Below are 19952 nucleotides of genomic sequence, written 5' to 3' on the forward strand. Positions count from 1 at the left end.
ATCCGGTCAAATGACACGATTTTAGATCTTCCGTGAACAAGTCATGAAAAGTACAAGAATTGACGACAGGCCACATGAGGCCGACTCTTCAGCGCCGACATCCCTATGCTACATATGTTATTTCAGCTTGCAACTTCTTCCTAGAAATGGATCCGAATTTAAATTATTAAAATGCTTGTAAAACAAAGATTCGGTTCAAGCCAGAGTTTTTCTTTGCTAACGCAGATCACGCATGAAAGACACTCGATTAAATTTCATTTTTAGGACAAGGGAAATGTAACTGTATTCTATTCTGATTATTTTAGCAAGGTAAATAAAAATGCGTTTCGCCATAAATGTATTTCGGAGGTAAGATTAAATATGCTACCCAAGTCTATACAGACATGTCATTCTACCGTCAGCACAAAAGTCCTTGTTTTTACTTTAATCATCAAATTGAAGTATCCTCAAGAAAAAATACATCCCTTCTTTAAAAGTGGCAACAGCTGTTAACTCTTCAAGACAGCATCAAGTTTATTAACGAGAAATTGCCTGCAAATGTCCACGATTAGGACCTGTAGAGATAGTTTCATAATTCTTACACTCGCAAAGTTCTTCCCAAAAACTTCACTGCACCGAACGTTGTCTAAAAAGTTCACCAGACAAATACAATAATAAAATAATTAAGAAATTTAAGTCCATTAATATACTCTTCACGAAAATTTCGGGTCAGCGACATTGCAGTGGAATGTTTCTACAATTTTGAAATTTATAACAACCTAGTTATTCTCTAGTTACAGAAATTTGAAGGAAACTACGACTGTTGAACAAGAGATGCGCTCGCGACACCAAATGCATCGACGTTTTCAGACGAGTCTATAGGTGATACAATGAAAATTCAAAACCAATGAAAATGGACAAAGTGGATGGTACTATTTAAGCAGGAAAATTAACGAGGAAAAATTATTAACAATAAAAATTGAACAATCTCTTGTATAGTAAAGATTCCATTATGAAATAAATAGGGAGTTCTGGAAAGTCCTCGTATACCGTCCAGATGATGTGAAGGAATTACCAACTTTAACTTTTATTTGAAAGTTTAGACTATAGAAGAGAATAACTGATAGTTTCAAACGACGTGGCAGAAAATTAGTTATTATACGCTTTGACAGCGCGAAATTGTTCGAATCACAATATCTCACTTCACCTCAGAATTAGTTTTGTTTCGACGAAGTTTGTCAATGTTCGAATCAAAATATTTTACGATACCATTGACTGTTAAGTAATGCACCTAATTTAGAATTCGTAAGCCCCACAGTCAAACAAGAAAAATACATCAGCACGCTCAAGACATCGTGGTTCGAGCATCTGCAACTTGACCAAATGGAATTAAATTTTCTCTGTGGGAAAGACAAGCGCGCTCCGAACAGGACACGTTCGTATATGAGCCTAATCCGATAAAATTTATGCTATTTCATGTCATTCCTTTGCATTCAAACTACATTCAAATAAGATATTTACATATTATATTCAATGTACAGATCTGGACCTTAATGCAACTCGCAAAATCTTCCAGAAGACCTTGTGCGAGTATAACCACGAGCGTGTTATATACAGACTGCAAGTATAAACATGTAGAGAATGTAACAAATAATATTAATCCTACAGTGAGAATTATCTGAATTGACCTAAACAGAGTTTCGACACGCTAAACAATCTGCATGCTGACTACCTTCGTCGATAATGACCACCCAAGAATCCAAGTCGCACAATATTGTAATAAATGCACGTAAACTGTCCTGTCTCACGCATCTTCATGGATCTAATTCAGAAATAGTGAACTCAGGCAGTATTTAAAACGACGAATCTATCAGACGAGACGAAATAAATAACAAGTATAGGAGCGACGATTATAAGAGCCATCAGAAATGAACGCTAAAAAATAAGTTTGAAAGACAACTCAGGACAGAAGAAAAGTTGGCGCGTTATCCTGCTCTTGGCGCTGATGTTAAGTGACGGGTGATAAGATGAGAACTTCATTAGCAGTAACCATGAAGTTGGCAAGGCGCATTTATATGACAATTGATTGGAAGGTTGATACCGTCTGAATAAAATGTTCTCAATACAGATTATCTACGAAGCACGGCGATGAAGCGGACGAGGATGACATGAATGGTTTACTGAAATCTTCGTAGAAGCTGCGGAGTTGGTGAACGACGAGGAGAAGGCTCGGCAACAGCTACGCCACGTACGAGTAAACTTTCCTGCAACGAACCAGGGAATTTAATACGCTAGGTAAATGCAACAAATGAACAGGAAGTTAGTATGATACTCAGACATCACCATAAATGTAACAATGACTGCGCATGACGTGTATACAGACACTTAATTTATGTATCGTATAAAAATCGCGGACTTGGAATTAGAGGTAGAAATACTATAGCGAATCGGGGTTCGGGAGACATGTGTGATGACACTTAATGTAAAATTCAAGGCATCATCGTGAATAGCAGGCGGCACTCAATAAACAAGAATGAAGGAATGAATGAATAGCAGTCGGAACTCAATGTATAAGAATGAAGGAATTAATGAATAGCAATCGTCACTCAATATATAAGAAAGAAGGAATGGATGAATAGCAGCCGGCACTCAATAAATTAGAATGAACGAAATGAATGAATAACAGCCGGCACTTTTCGAATTTATTGCAAAGTCTCAATAAATTCAAAAGTATTAAGCACGGCAGTAAGAGAAGCAAGCGTGGAGCTTCAGCAACTAACCTGTCCTCGGGAGTTCTGGCGAGGTACTCGCGCTCGATGAGACTCTCTATTCTCTTCTTGATTAGCAGAGGCACGGGCACGAAGCGGGACTTGAGCAAGTCTGTTACTTCTGCCACTAGATTATTGTGCTGCACACAATTAAAGACGTTAGTACTCCATATATTACACTCGCTCCAACTCAAGGACGCTTCATTTATAACAACAATTACATTTACGGACACTTTACAAAATAAGGTCTATACTATACTTAAACAATGGATGAGAAGACCAAGGACGTTATTCATATTTGACTTTCTAGGTTAAAATCGTAGCGTGCCCAAAACAAACACATTGCTTTGGGCACCATTGCCCAATGGCAGTTTTCCAAAACAAACCATTGCTTTTGCTTTGGAACACCATCAGTATTGAAGCAGGATTTTTTTCATTCCTTTCAATGCCCTTTCAACAGTATGGAGAAAGGCGAAGCGAGTCCTACCTACCATTGGATTTGCCACTTAAAATTTCCAACTAGTGGTTCGCTGAATATTGAGATGATATATACGTTAAATGATACGTATATATAAATTTACCAAGATCACAATAAAGAATAAAGAAAGAGAATTTCAAACCCATCAAGATAATACCTAACCAAAGATTTACGAGAAAATATCTGAATAGAACATAAATTTCCCCGAATTGAAGCTTTGTGAGAGTGACGGACCATTCACTGATCGTGAAGTGGTTACCCTAGTCTCTGATAGTTACCCTAAGGCGTTATGCAATCAGTCCGAAGCAGTAACGACTGAATTAGCGGAAATCAACAATATCGTCTTACAAGTGCAAACAAATGATGTAGTTTAATCTGCTAAGCTGGTTATAAAACATTGCAGGGTATACCACGCGTGACGCTGACAAGTTCTGAATAATTGAGTTGGTTGCAAAGCATCACATTGATGCGGGTGACACAGTAAAGGCGACTCACAGTAATACGTCTCCTGGCTTTCATGATGCGCACGATGGCGGCCTCTATCTCGTGCTTCCTGTCCTCATCCACCTTCGTGCGCGTCTCCTTGCGTTCAGGCTCGCTCTCTCCCTTAGCTGCTACCGCTTGGATCTTTACTCTGCAAACGAACAAACGGTTCATAACATGATTGATAAATAGACACGTTTCCAAAAATGTGTTGCATCCTTCGTGAGTGAAGGCGTGGTAATTAATTTCAGTTTGAAATGAGGAAGAACACTGCATATTTTTGCCGGAGATTTTCTGGAGTGTAGAAAGCATGAGCAAGCATATCAAACAAGACAAGATATCATTTAGAGGCGAAATACAGACATAAAAAAAGGTAATGGTTTTTGGTGGAAGCGAAACGCATCAATTTTACAAGGGCTGAGGAACATGAAATTCTTCGTAGAATCCAGGAAAGGAATTTAATGACAAATATAATCTTATACTTACCGATAAAGTTTAGATGTAAAGGCATCATTGACTGTGAAATAATGGTGGGGCTCTATCTCCTTAGTCTTTGGCATCTTCAAGAGCACCCGCTGGTTTGGCTTGCCTAGCGCCAGCGACTGCATAGCACGCAGCAGATCTCGCTCAGGGATATCAGTTTCACTCTGGATCTCCTGTGAGCGTAGCAGCACGATAGGCAACAGTCGCATACAGTGGCGTCAATAATCTTTGGTCTAGTCTGATTCGTGACGGGACAGTGAGAGATTAAAAGTCACGTACAACCTAGTATTATAGTGAACTGCTCTTAGTCATAATTGTGAACGGTATGCTGCGATAGTTAACCCTTAATATAATTGTAAATATATTGACATGATACCTTCGCTTTGTACAGTCACGATTTTGATTTGTTCAAAATACATGGTCAAATACTCTAAGCCACCATTGATGTACTGAAATTTTGACTGGGACACTTGAATACTGTGTTCCTCACCTCGTACGTCCATTTCTCTCTCGTGTTGAAGAGCATTACGATCACCATCTGATAGGTAGACACCTGAATGATGTGTTTTCTGACGCCGGTCGAGCTGCCACTAGCTGCAACTGCACACATTGTTAACCATTAATCGTTAACCGTTAATATAACTAAACGACTGTTCTAAAACAACAAAGAATAAATGGTTTAATGCAAACGTCACTAAGGATGGTGGAAGCACAGTGGATGTGAGGAGGCGAGTGGCAATGGCAAGCGCGCAATTCAAAAGAGTAACAAACATCTGGCAAGCCAGAAACATCAGCAGAAAGACCAACACCTCCCTGTTCAAGAGCCTGGTTCTTTCAGTTTTGTTATACGGATGTGAGACCTGGAAACTAACCAATGGAGAAGAGAGAAAACTAGATTTCTTTCAGACCAAATGCTTACGGAAAATTTGCAAGATCCGATGGCAGCAACACATCTCAAACAAGTTGGTTCTTGATATGACAGAAGTGGAGAAAATCAGTGATGTGGTGAGGAGACGGAGGTGGAACTGGGTGGGACATGTGTTGAGGAAGGACAGAGCAAGCGACTGTGCTATGGCCCTTGGATGGGCACCTGAAGGAAGGAGGAAGAGAGGACGCCCAAAAACAACTTGAAGGCGAATGGTGGAAGAGGAGAGAAACAGAGCAGGCTGGAACTCGTGGAACATAGCACGGCAGGCAGCTGCAAACCGGACCCAGTGGAGGAGTGACGTCCAAGCCTTGTGCGCCTTATGGCGCGGAGAGAACTGAACTGAACTGGGTAGTAACGTACAAACGGAACACAAAATTTACCGGGGGCAAGAGCGGACACTGTGGATGTGGTGACGGCGCCTGCAGCTTCGTCCTGCCCGACGGCAGACCCCGCAGCAGCAGACGAGGCGAGGGATGCATTGAGGTCACCGACCGGTAAACTAGCGAGGTTGCCCGCGCCGCCATTCAAGGGCTCTTCTCTCCGAGCGCCGTAGAAGATAGCGTTTATATCAGCTGACCTGAATTTCACGAGATATATTTTAACGGAGAAATGAACGTGTTACAGAAGAAAAGCAAATTTTGGCATTATCAAATGGAACTAACAAGAGTATTTATCGAGACAATAATATGTCAACTCCCTGAGCATCTGTTTAAGCAGACTAGCGTGCTGAAATGTTCGACATCTTAGTAACCCAACCCAACCGGAGTAACAAATTGGAGCAATAATCATTTCTGATAGAATGATAAATAAGAATAACCTTGAAAAAATTCTTAATAATATTCTACTATGAATGAAATATTTTTCAGAATTTCTAAGGGCGCACTAACCCAAGCTGGGGCTGGAGTGTGAGCTGGCGGCCGCTGTGCTTGTTGAGGTAGAAGCGCCTGAAGGTCTGGAAGGCGGTGTGGGGGGCGAGGGGGATGTTGGTCTTGGAGGAGGTGAGGGTGGTGGGCCAGTAGCCTGACGTCAGCACTCGCACGTAGATGTCAACTGAGTTGTTGCTGCCGCACTGCAAGGCACAGCCATAAAACATCACAAAATAAATAGCTGAGCAACTACTTATATTTGGAGACACAAATTACAAGCTTGCAAATGAACACAACTAAAAAATAACTTGTATAACTTCAAAGTTACAATTGCGATCTAAAACTATCATACATCATAATTCGAGAATATAAACTATTTCTCAGAGATTTACAAATACAAAAAACCTTTTCAAGCCTTAAAAACTAGACATTATATAAACTTACCGTCGGTTGTCTCTGTTTAAATTCATTATTAATTGTAGTCGAGATCGAAACGTCTTTGAACATCCCTTCGAGCTTGGTAGTGAATTGACATCCACATTCAGTCTTAAGTTTAGAGATCATTGTCTTCTCACTGTCTTCGGACACGCTCTTTTGCAGCAGCAGCCGCTTAGCGAGGTGCTGCTTGTAGTATCGTTCGAACACGTCCTTCTCTTGCAGGAACCTGAAGAGCACCATCGTCTTGTCCAACACTACCTCGATCTCTCCTTCACTCATCTGCAACACCACAACACAGATCATGTCAATTAAGTAAAAATGAGCAGCACAAAAACAGGAATAAGTGAACATTACGGTACAACAAGCCGAAAAAATCATCACAATAGTTAGTCTTCATTCACTGACACAAAAAAAAAACTAAACTTTGTCATAATATGAAACATTTGAAATGTTGATAATTAAAGATCATTGAAGAACCAGTAGATAGTATTAATATCAAATGAGTGAAATCAAAGAATGTTCAGAAAAATCGTTATGATTAAAAACTGGGACCAGTAGAGAGCTGAAGAAGGAACTCTAGGACCAGAAAACAGTTAAAGAAGGCTTTAGGACCAGAAGAAAGCTGAAGAAGGAACTCAAAAACCAGAAGAGAGCTGAAGAAGGAACTCTATGACCAGAGGAGAGCTGAAGAAGGAACTCTAGGACCAGAAGGCAGTTAAAGAAGGAACTTTAGGACCAGAAGAGAACTGAAGAAGGAACTCTAGGACCAGAAACGTATCGAAGAATGAACTCTACGACCAAAAGAGAGCTGGAGAAGGAACTCTAGGACCAGAAAAGAGCAGAAGAAGGAACACTAGGACCAGAAGAGAGCTGAAGAATGAACTCTAGGACCAGAAGAGTGCTGAAGAAGAAACTCTAGGACCAGAAGAGTATTGAAGAAGGAACTATAGGACCAGAAGAAAGCTGAATAAGGAACTCTAGGACCAGACGAGTGCTGAAGAAGAAACTCTAGGACCAGAAGAGTATTGAAGAAGGAACTCTAGGACCACTAGAGTATTGAGGAAGGAACTCTAGGACCAGAAGAAAGCTGAAGAAGGTACTCTAGGACCACAAGAGTATTGAATAAGGAACTCTAGGACCGCAAGAGTATTGAATAAGGAACTCTAGGACCACAAGAGTATTGAGGAAGGAACTCTAGGACCAGAAGAAAGCTGAAGAATAAACTCTAGGACCAGAAGAGTATTGAAGAAAGATTTCAAGTCCAGGAAGAGACCTGGAGCAACTCACCCCTTTGACGCCCTTCTTGAGCTTGTCGTCAATGAAGAGCGACAGATACTCAGGACTCTTGCTGTTCAAGTTGAGGAAATACTCGAAATCTGTGGCAATCATTTGCTTGATGAGCTTATCGTTGTTGAAGGAGTGCTGCAGGAAGTGCGTGTAGCGATCCTTCAGATCCAGCAGGTTCTGCAACAGACCTCGATTTTGAGCTTTCAATTAATGAAGAACCATATCTTAGGTAAATAAAAAATGTACTTGAAACTGTTAAGAGACATTTTTAGCATGCAAAAAAAAAAATAATAAATAATAAAACGATTAAGTGACCAAAGAAGCAAATGTCAATCCTGTAAAGAGCAGACAAGTTAGTGGGTATTTATAGAACGTGGTTCGGACGCAAATCAATTAATTACCTAAGTTATGAATTTCATTGCAGGTGTTGAGAAGGTTAGGAATATGGGTTGAACGTTGGAGCGATGTAGAGTGTGACATGATTTTTTCGAGACCGAGCGTTTGTTTACATCGAAGATTGGCGAGCCTATCGCGAGTAAAATTGCAGCCGTTGAGGAATTTGGCGTCGCTGGGAAGGCTAGGCATAAGTGTGTATGGTGGCGACGTATATAAGGAGGGTAAGTTCACACAAAAGGGGTTCTTGTTTCTAGTTTATATTGAGGATCACGCAAGCACGGTCTGAAGCTCTGCTGAGTCGTGACAACCGCGGCTGCCAGGCCGGCAGTTTTCGCCCGTTTTCATACACTAACGATCGAAAGAATCTATTACTTATCGATACAGCTACGATCCTGTAAGAGCATCAATAATCTACAAGTGACGCCCACAACTTCGCTACATTTTCGCGATACAACCCGAGAGGCAACTAGAAGAGCAGCGATTACACAACCAGCAACAACAGGCGGCGCGTGGGCTCGGGACACGCGGCTATCATGGAGACAACAGTGAGCGCGTAGCCATGCTACACTACAACGACCGCCGTGGCTTTGTACGGCCGTGTCACTAAGAGATCGCGCTGTCGGGACAAGTTTTCCGCTGAAGTATCAAGAGACATCTCGCTAACTAGGCAATGAAGGTGCAAGGAGTAAAGGCAGTGTAGTGCAATTGAATGACATTTGTTATTTCCAAGAATTTCGGTAAAGAATGCAAAAGCAAAACCAAGCCGAGTAAATTCGCTCAACTTTCATTTAAATTATCCTAATTTTGTGTGCATTTTCTTTGAGAGACACTGCCTGTAGATGTGCAAGTCGCACCGAGCGTCATTAAGTTGAATGTTTGAGACATCGGCTCTGTTGCGGACCTTCATTGATGCCCCTTGTTAGAAGGCGTAGAAGATTGTATATCAGAGGTAGTAATTTTTTTTAATGGTAGTATGTGAAATTGAAATTTGTACGACTCATACGGCGAAGGTTGCACATTTTTTTAACGGTAGTATGTGTAATTGAAATTCGTACTATTCAAAGTTTGCATAATTAATCTTGTTCTCATTTGAATGTCATTAAATTGTCTAGAACAAGTTAAGGCAGCCACTCAAACTTGTATAGTCATTTTACTCATATAATAAGATTGTTTTTACTGATTAACCTTATTTGGAAAAAATTGACAAGACATTTTCTCTACTGACAACAAAGCAACACTCAAGAAATTATTTTTGCTGACTACACGAGAGCCTGAATTATTTATTAATAGTAGAAGATAAGCGACTTCTGAGTAAGAGTGGAATTTTATATCCTATTTATTACGAGAGCCTGAATATAGTTGAAGGTGAACGACTTACGAGCAAGAGTGGAACAAATTAATTAAGTCAACAGTGCATGCAAGTAAGTAATGAAGGCACCTCAACGATGGTCTTCATGTGCTTCTTGATGAGTTCCTCCTCGACGACCTCCACAATTCTCCTCTCTGTGTTCTCGTCGAGGTAGTGCTTGGCGCGGTCAGCTTCTTCCTGGATGCGGTGCTCCACTTGCTTTATGTACACACTTGCACTGTTCTCTGCCAGGAACTTCTGGCTTTCCATCTAAAATCAAACAAGCATTGTAATATTGTTGCGCTAACAGCAGAGTGGTGGTATTGAACGGTTCCACCCGGTTGCTTGGTATATTGTCGGGCTGCATCAATACAAGAAGGGTGTCATTCTACACCCGACTTTGTTTTAGTGTTCCAAGTAGACAAGATCCACACTATACAAACAAATAAATCCTCTAGTCTAATAAGCATCCAGTATCTGTTTTCTTATTCCCCCATCTAAAATGCATTATCAGAAAACAATAAATATTGTTGAGGACTCTGTTTCCGAGGTAAGGAATCTACTTTGTTTACTTATTCACCCTCCAGAAGCACTAACAGAAAACAATAAAAAGCTTTCAAGTGAGCTCATTGCCAACAAGCAACTGCCATTGATTCCTCTACTTTCAAGATGTTAATTTTCATTAGTAGAAATAAATTCAATTTCTACATTTGCTACAGTAAAATGACAATACATAGATTGACATTGGCTTACTCTATAAAATTCAGCGGACTGAGCTAAAAATGGACGCTCAAAGTCCTCTTCATAAACAGTGCGTGAGTCTATGCCGAGGACGAGGAGCATTTGACATGCATTCTTTATGCTGAGTTTGTCAATGACTTCGCCGCGTCTCTCCCTGATGACAAGACCTAGCAGCGTCTCCCTCAGGTGGTCTCTGATGCAGCCGTACCGCACAATCTGCAAGCATCTTCCTCATTATTCAATCAGGTCAACATGACGTCTAAAATATACAAGAGAACAGGGATAAATATGTTATAAAAACAATAAAGTTATGCAGTCAAGTGATGTATCAGTGACATGAAAGAGACAATCTTATAACTAAGTTCTGGTGTATTTACTCCATATCAATAAAAACATAAATACAACATAAAACAGGGAGCTACATAATAATCCTTTCTTACAACCTTTATAAATCATTCAGTACCTATGTCTGAAATATTTCACTGCCTGATGAAGTTTAAAATGTCTTTCAAGTAATACTTTTTATAAGTATTACTTAAAAAAGCAGTGATGATTTGTGATCAAGCATTTGTGAGAAGAATATCTTAGATAGTTCATCCTTTGCAGAAATTCATAGGAAAAACAATGCATAATGTTCTTGGAGCAGCTGTAATGACAAACATAAATAAACACTTGGGAATGTGGATTCTGGTGAAAATGAGGTGAGATGTAGGTATGATCTACTTCATTATGGGGGAATTTTTCAAAATATCATTCTAACTAAACATTTTTATTCTCTGTGAGTCTATATCAATATGCAGAAAATTAATGCTCTTCGTAATATGAAAATAGATTCGGGAAAATAAATAGAATCTTTAAAGGTACAGTTAAAAAATTTTCAATTGTAAGGTAATGACTGAAGCACTCACCTGATCTCTGAATATAATTAGCCCTAGATTATAAACGTTATCAACATTGTTTTGTTGTACATAGACACGATCCATGTACATTAAGATGTCTCTTATCATAACCATGGATGTTTGGTGATCATTCCAAGCATAATTTAATGTCTGTAGGAAGTTGTTGTTTAGAGAAGCGAGGACTTCAGCTCGAACCTGAAAATAAAAAGCAGAGTTGATACTTGATAGGCATACTGGCTACAGACGTTTAACACGTTGACTACGTATTGGTACATATGCGTACCACGAAATGTATTTCTCCAGGAGGTAGCAGTACATAATTCAGGCCAAAAAAGGCCAAAAAAAATTCAGGCCAAAAAAGGCCGATTATTCAATGTATACTAGTTTATTTGTAGGTTCCGCTATGAAAATTCCATTTATTTTCTTTTTGCAGTATTTAAAATTTAATAGGAAGTACCCCTATCATAAATTTTTGCCGGCCAACGCAATTGAGAAAAAGTAAATCACGGACTTTGTCCGGAAAAAAGACCGTCTGGCAACCCTGCTAGATGAAGCAATTGTAGTCAACATATTAAAGTCCCTGGCTAGGTACCGTAACTCTCAGTAACTACACAGAATGGAAGCAGATGGTGGAGTATGCAAAACTTGAACTTATGTACAATCTTAAAAATTTTCATGTTGATATAAGAAAATGAATTGTGATCAAAGTAAAACCTCATTATTTGTAGGAAGAATACAATCAATTAATAGAAAATTCTTCAACATTGAAGAAAATGTAAAATTAGGTATATCTATAAATTGGTGTAACTCGCATATAAGAACTTACCATGACTATGATCTAAGAGCAGCTTGCCATTTGTTAACAGGAAAAGCCTGTTAAGTCACTCCTATGAACTATGCAACAGAGTTATTCTGGTGACCACAATTGGAGCACTCAACAAATGAGCCCCAACTTGAATGTTAAAAAACCTAAAATGTCTTCTTACAAAGTCTACCTTACGAGAAATTTATTGCCGTATGATCTGGGGATATTTTAATGAAAGATTGTGGAATTCTACTCACACAGATAAAAGACAATATCTGCTAGTCAAATATATTATATATGAATAAACACACAAACAATTTAAACAATGAATTCAAACCTTTGTATCAAGATGATGAGTAACAACTTCTCTAAGGCCACTATAAAGTTTTTCTCCATGTTTATGCAGCACCATTGTGTAGGCATTACGATAGAGCTCCTCAAAACTGAGCCCACTGTTGTTCTTCTTCTGGATCTCTTGGATGGCATTTTTTAAAAGCTGCCAAATGTTCTCCACATATCGCTCATCCATGGTAATCTGAAAAATGTTTAGAATTAGTTACACAACAAAACTTTATTACAATTAATAAAAACAGTAAGTGATTATTGAGTATCAGGTTCAATGTCTATTTCTCCACATGGTGCTACCATATGGCATTAACACATTTCAGTATATATTCAGTATATACATTTTCTCTTAAGCTGCACATGACTGAAGAAGTGCTTCCCAATAGCCTCAGATACTTCCAGTGAGGCCTCTATATTTTTTTTTGTGAAAAGAATATGCCATGAAAATTGAGACTAAATTAATTCAGAGCTGGACTCTGAAACGTTTTCTCTTATAAAGATATGGTGAATTTCTGTGGTATTGTCTTTGCTTTTAAATTCCTGGTTAACTTGCAATTTAAGCAAACAAGTGATTTTAATACAACCAGACTTCAATAGGTACTTTCATTTGGAAAAATATCAAAATTTCTCTTCAGTTGAACTGCTGTGCTTGTTGTTGGCCAATGCTTCCAATGGTGCTAGTATGCTGCGGAATGGCACACTAGCACCATAGACATTTTTGGGTGCAAAATCTCAAAATACTTTGTTCTCATGTTGATTATAGAATTGCACCATGAGTACTGCCAAGTTCCAATCGTAGAACTGCACCATGCTTATAATGGCAAACCAGAGATTTTTAGAATTAGTTCATTTTACATTTTCTAATCTACTCAGTATTATGTATAAATATCAATTCATTATGTATGATAATGCTGGTATCAAATATACTTACTAGTCTACTTGTGTAAGAATTATGTAAGAAGTTAGAAACTAATCAAACTATATGCTATGGTAGTATTAACTGCTGGCATAGTGGCAAACCAAATATTTTTTAGAATTTGATTATTTTTCATCTCCTCATCTACTCAATTTAATAAATTTTTCATGTATGATGATGCTGGTATCATACCAGCATTATCATACATAAAAAATTTATTTATATTGTGTTCTAACGCAATCTATTGCGTTCTAACGCGATCTATTATGTTCTAACGTGATCTATTGTGTTCTAACATGATCTATTGCGTTCTACTGCAATCTATAGCATTCTAACGCGATCTATTACGTTCTAACACGATCTATTGCATTCTAACACAATCTCTTGCGTTCCAATGCGATCTATTGTGTTCTAACACAATCTATTGCGTTATAATGCAATCCATTGCGTTTTAACATGATTTATTGTGTTCTAACACGATCTATTGCGATCTAACGCAATATGTTGCGTTCTAACACGATCTATTGCCATCTAACGTGATCTATAGCGTTCTAACACAATAACGCAATCTATTGCGTTGAACGCAATAGACACGCGAATGACGCGATATATACAAGGCAATCTCTGCATTCTGATATACAACGCAATCTTTTGCATTCTAACGCAATCTTTTGCGTTTTAACACGATCTATTGCGTTCTAATGCAATCCACTGCGTTCTAACATGATCTATTGCGTTCTTAAACGATCAACTGCCTTCTAACGCAATCAATTGCATTCTAACGTGATCTATTGCGTTCTAACGCAATCAATTGCATTCTAACGTGATCTATTGCGTTCTAACGCAATCTTTTGCACTCTTAAGTAATTTAATGTAACCCAAGGCAATCCAATGTAACCCAAGGCAATCTAAAGTAGCCCGAGGCAATCTAATGTAACCTAAGGCAATCTAATGTAACCTAATGCAATCTAATGTATTCTAATTCAATTTAATATAACCTTATACAATCTAATGCATTCAAATTCAAACTGACACTTTCTACTGCAATCTAAAGCATTCTAATTCAAACTGACACTTTCTACTGCAATCTAAAGCATTCTAATGCAATCTTATGTAACCTAATGCAATCTAATGTAACCTAATGAAATTTAATGCACCCTAATTCAATTTAATCCATTATAGTACATTCTAATGCATTGCAATAAAATCTAGTGCAATCAAATAAAATCTCACTGCATTCTTACACATTCTAATTCAGTCTATTCAATTTCAATGAATTAGGTGGGTCACCTGCCAAAGACCACCACTGCCATGGATGTAATGGACCATCATGATTCCTGCCTTCCAGAACATAGCCTTCAACACTTCTGGACTAACGTATCTAGGCCATGTGTCAAACCAGCCCTCGGTTGAACGGCCACTCGTCGAAGGACTATAAATTTTGGAACAGAACTATGCTATCAGAAACCTAACCTCAGATGCGGTGAACGTAAAATTACGTAATTTAACAATGCCCAGAAGTCATATTCGATCTGCGGCCTGGTGGGGCACAGCAGGTCTTACGCTAGGCCGGAGGAGGACAAAAGCCGAGTGGTTCATGGCTGATTGGTGGATGTCCAGAGAGATCCAAGGCGTTTGATTCAGGGCTTATTGGTGCACAAAATTGGTGGTGCACGGCTGTGCTCCTGAATTAGATTGGCTTGAATTGGGCTGGAATGATTTGATTAGGGTTGAATTTGGTAGGGTTGAATTAAGTTGGGTGTGGTTGAATTGGGTTGAATCAAATTGGAACAAGTTAAATTGGTTTTGGTTGAATATGGTTTAATTGGGTTGAGTTTAATTGAATTTTGGTTGAATTGGTTTTGGATGGTTGGATTGGGTTGAATTGGTTTTGGTAAGATTGGGTTGGGTTTGGTTAGATTGGGTTGGGTTAAATATGGTTAGTATGAATTGGGTTGGGTTGCATTGATAACGATTGGGTTGATTTGAATTGGGATCAATTGGGTTGGGTTGAATTAGTTTTGGTTGAATTGGGTTGGGTTAAATTTGGTTAGGATGAATTGGGCTGGGTTGCATTGGAAGGGTTGGGTTGATTTGAATTGGGATCAATTGGGTTAGGTTGAATTGGGTTGGGTTTGGTTAGATTGGGTTGGGACCATTGGGTTAAATTTGGTTAGGATGAATTGGGTTGGATTGCATTGGGAAGGATTGGGTTGATTTGAATTGGGATCAATTGGGTTGGGTTGAATTGGTTTGGGTTGAATTGGCTTGGGTTGTAATGGTTTGGGTTGAATTGGTTAGGATTGCATTGGGTTTGGTTTGGCTAAATTATATTGGGTTGCATTAGGTTGGGGTGGGTTCAGTTAGATTAGGTTGTTTGAATTTGGTTGGAATGAATTGGGTGAGGTTGAATCGGGTTGGCTTGGTTCAGGCAAAGAGACTAATGATGTAGTCTGTTTATTTGAAATGATTTATCACAAGCTGCTTTGTTATCCATTGTCAGTGCCGTGAGGCTCTCTAAACGCAAGCACTCAAATACATGCCCTTAGAACCATCGGAACTGCGCGCTACTGTGAGTAGAGTAGTTCTGGTGGCTCTGAGCATGTATGCTTGGATGCTCATATATACACTCTCACAGCCATCAGAACTGCGCGCTACATCACGTAGTTCTGGTGGCTCTGAGCACGAATGCTTGGGTGCTCAAATATATACTCTCATAGCCAGGAACTGCGCGCTACAGCGCATAGTTCAGGTGGCTGTTAGGGCGTGTGCTTGGGTGCTAAATTGTAGCTCTTACAGCCATCTGAACTACGCGCTACGACATGTAGTTACGATCGTAACGCGTAGATCAATACGCCGCATCGGCCACATTGATCATAAATTGCAATTTATGCAGAAGCATAATTGGCAACCGGCATCCAGTGGCATGCACCTTGGCGTTTTTGGTGCATGAAATAGGCGTCCTCAACCTATGTTGTGCCATGCTTTACAGTCTGGATTCATCCAATATGGTTACAGAGGTGAAAGAGACTTATTTAACAATTTTTAATGCACGAGGTCAAAATGAGATTGCTGTGTTTCTAGGTGTACAAATGCCGTGCTTCTAAATTCTATGGCTGAAATGGGTGAAATTGACCACAAGCATGGATGATTTCATCTCATTCACTGTGGCTTCAGACTTCAGACCAATTTCCCAGAATGGATACCTTTCACTGCTAAGTAGGGTAAACATCCCATATTCTGACACCTTAAGGACGTAGCAAGAAATAAATGGCTATAAATAGATCACCGTATGCGCAACTCGAGTTCTGATTGGTTACCGTCACTCTCAAAACACCAATGCCAGCAAATGATGAAACGTCACAAACCTTTGCCATATTTATTTAAAAGCCTTTAGAATTCAAATCTACAACATCGCTGAATTCCAACACTGTGTGTGACTAAATGCGGCATATTGTGAGACTAATTCCCACAGCGCTAATTAAAAAAAAATCAGAATTCATAACGCTGACACCAGTATGGAATTCTGTTTAGGCAATATATTATCATGTTAACAAAAGAAAATATATCGAAAAATTTACCACCTTACACCTTCCACCGAAGTGACAATTGATACTCAATTACTCATACTCTTACACTGAGCTTGTCAGAAACTGCGGACACCCGGACAGCTGCCCTTCCTCTAACTCGCTTGCGTGTGGTTTGAAAACCGATAAAAAGTCAGCAACTCTTCCCTCCAATACATCACTAGTCCTGTATCCGTATCGACAAATTTTGTAATGAATATGTTCCAAAATAAAAAATAAAAATTACGTAAACTTTCGCAGAAAATTCTCACAATTTTACCAATACCAACAAGGTTCTTGAATCCACACGGAATGATGGGATAAATTGCTAATCTTTCACGGCATATGGCAACATTGTGTTGACTGTTGACATTAGACAAGACAGTGTCAGACACCTTGTTTTGGTCTTGTAAAGTTCAATTTCATAATAAATAGATTTGATCCACATTTCACAGTGACATTTAAATGATGGGAAATTGTTTCAAAATTTAAACACCAATTGATACGCTTCTAAATACGAATTTATTCATGTTTTTGCCCTATGATGTCGAATTTGTGTTAATAACTTCACTTCACTTCAAATCCTGAATGATTTTGTCTCCCATGGCGAGTTTTCGAACGTCTTGTATCTTTTAGAAAATGTTGGTTGTTTATAAGCAGTAATTATTTTATTTTAATGAACCAAAGAAAGTTTAGTCATCGAAATGACAAAATCATTAAATTTAAAATATCAAGTTATATGAGTGAGATCATCAATTATCAAAGAAGCTGTAAGAAAAAAATCGTTTTTGATGTAAAAGAATGTTTTTAATTTAAAAGCAATGCAATACTTGATTTTCATAAATACGATGCAAAAATTAATGATCCCTATTAGAATTCAACAGACGCGACTCATTCAGAATTAAATTGAAAAAGTTGGTACCTATTTGAAATTTATGATTTTACAAATTGCTTAATTGAATGCAGTGCAGAAATTCAAGATCACCTATGAGTATGAATTTAAGTATCATGACTGGAGATCTCAAAATTTATTGTACTACCACGTATGTTTGATACATAAGCTTTTTTGTCCTTTTGATGAACAGAGTTTATTTAGGTTCTATTGACTGTAATAGGTTGAACGATGCGACATATTTGTGGCCATCCAACGATCGGTTGACGGCTTTGACTCTTAATATCACTGTACAAATATTGCGGTGGACACATCTTCCAGAAGTTTCAATGCAAAGATTCTTATTTGAAGGATAATAAATTGATTCGTAGTTGTTTACTCGAATTACTCCCACCTATAGACATAAATGAACATTATTCAATTTATTTTAAACGTTTTTCATGAATTCGCATTAAAATATTCATTTTGAAATCAACCATGTCAAAGTAACGAAATAATTTGTTATAGTTTTAGGCTTCCGAAAATATTTCAAATCTCTATCAGAAATATCATAATTAATCATTCTCTTGCATTGACTATATTAACGTTATGATCCGTGCCGCCGCTGCCGCGATCGTCATTTGTTTTTGCAGTTGCATGCCACATGCGTGGAACTGGAACGGTGGAAGTAACTAAGAGTTAGACCAAGCTCAATATAAAGGAAAAACTTGAGGGGTGTCAGAATGACCCACAGTGTCGGAAGTAACATGGTGCGTTTACCGTAGAACATTGATATGATTTTTACTTATGAGTAGCATAATTCTATGTTCTAAGTTCTAACATACTTGCAGATTGCAGTGCAAATGATAACGGACAAGAAACCATTAGGAAAGCTAAAAACAAATTGAGTTCACAGAAAGTCAATCAATAATCAATTCAATATACCTAATCTTACCGGGAATGCTCGGATCCTCATTTTTTGTTCTTTTTTGCCACTGGGCATATTTGTTACTTCTAATATTAATGATGTCCTAACAAGCTCTGCTTAATTTCTAAGACTTTCTGTGATTTTTTCCACACAAAATTATATTTCACAAGATGATTTATACTTAAACTATCATTTCAATTGGTAAATTTCTGAAAAAGAAAGCTGAACAAAATAGGACTGGTTAGTACTAGTAGGTACTTAGTGGTAATGGTTATTCATTTAACATTCAAGAATTTTATACTTTGTAGGTGGGCTAGTGTATCAGTATCATATCATGCAGTAGCCTATAAACATACAACATTATCATGATTCATCTGCTAAAATGACAAAAAGTTTATGGGCCAACTAAACTTGCATTAAAATTCTTGTAATTTGGGTACTATTTGCTAATTGGTTAAACAAAAATACTCAAATACAGGGAACTTAGGGAAGGGTTACACCTAGGCCTAGCTGACCTAGGGTAGGGAACGCTGATCGAGTAAAATTCTCAGATCGTTCAATAATAATTCCATTCATCTAACTAGCTACCAGGAGTTACAGTCGCAGTTTCTCCTTTGCTCATAAATCATAATCGTATGCAATGCTCAGAAATTCAATTCAAGATAGGAATACATTCTAGCCAATCCGCTATAGTTGCAGGACAATAAACGAAGTAAACCAAACATAACAGCTGAATGTTGATAACTAATGTATTCAACCCTCCAAACAACTCGTTGAAATTAGCATAGTTATTCATTTACTACGTACATTATAATGGGAATAGACACAACTTTGATATTTTTAAAGTAAAAATCAATGCTGTTTCAGCACTTATTACACACAAATGCCACCAAAAGCTCTCGCGGAGTTGTTGTTGTTTTGTCTGCTTCTTGAGGACGTGGAGTCGTCCTCCATACACCTCACGGCTCAAAACGCTCCCTCGTCTGGCAAGCCAATCTATAATAAATAAAGCCATTAGGCAAAATAATTTTGTCTTATGAGAGTTAAATTGTGCACCTGAGTAGTCTACCGGTTAGTAACCCGGCCTTACCTAGCACTAATCTTGGCCCGTATGCTAAATAGGGCACTAGCACTACGAAGTAGCACTACGCACTACAAGCCGTAGTGCCGTACTAGTGCGACATGGAACTTCTTCATCAGTAGTGCGACACTAAGCGACACTAAACATTGTAGAGCTACTTCGAAGTGCTTAGTGTCTGTGACGTATTTAGCATACCAAAAGGACACTTAGTAGTGCATAGTGCTACTTCGTAGTGCTAGTGCCCTATTTAGCATACGGGCCCTTGTCATTTGGACACAAGGATTCATAGGGCCAAATGGTCCAGCCTGGGCTGGCGCAGCCTGGAGCATTCAATTTGTTCTCATGG

At 38.6% G+C, this 19952-nt stretch overlaps 1 protein-coding gene across 1 annotated transcript; it reads right to left on the reverse strand.

The window, feature by feature from the left end:
• Positions 1–324: 324 nt before the first annotated feature.
• LOC108666362 (cullin-3) lies at positions 325–18749 on the reverse strand. Its single transcript, XM_018153219.1, has 14 exons — positions 18553–18749; positions 12237–12434; positions 11104–11289; positions 10208–10411; positions 9517–9724; positions 7711–7910; positions 6430–6702; positions 6007–6188; positions 5500–5696; positions 4682–4791; positions 4195–4364; positions 3721–3859; positions 2760–2887; positions 325–2243 (listed from the first exon to the last, which is right to left on the reverse strand). Exons 1-14 carry the CDS (start codon positions 18598–18600, stop codon positions 2219–2221), a joined length of 2268 nt encoding a protein of 755 aa, XP_018008708.1. The 5' UTR covers positions 18601–18749; the 3' UTR covers positions 325–2218.
• Positions 18750–19952: the final 1203 nt, after the last annotated feature.

This window comes from Hyalella azteca, unplaced genomic scaffold (genome assembly GCF_000764305.2).
Source record: "Hyalella azteca isolate HAZT.00-mixed unplaced genomic scaffold, Hazt_2.0.2 contig12949, whole genome shotgun sequence".
NCBI classification, from domain to species: domain Eukaryota; kingdom Metazoa; phylum Arthropoda; class Malacostraca; order Amphipoda; family Hyalellidae; genus Hyalella; species Hyalella azteca.

Excerpts from the sequence above, each read along its gene's own strand:
- LOC108666362 (XM_018153219.1), bottom strand. The coding sequence starts at position 18,600 with ATGCCCAGTGGCAAAAAAGAACAAAAAATGAGGATCCGAGCATTCCCG. Across the intron at positions 10,412-11,103 it reads TAATTATATTCAGAGATCAG|ATTGTGCGGTACGGCTGCAT; the intron begins GTGAGTGCTTCA and ends AGATGCTTGCAG. Across the intron at positions 2,244-2,759 it reads GCCAGAACTCCCGAGGACAG|GAAAGTTTACTCGTACGTGG; the intron begins GTTAGTTGCTGA and ends GGTTCGTTGCAG.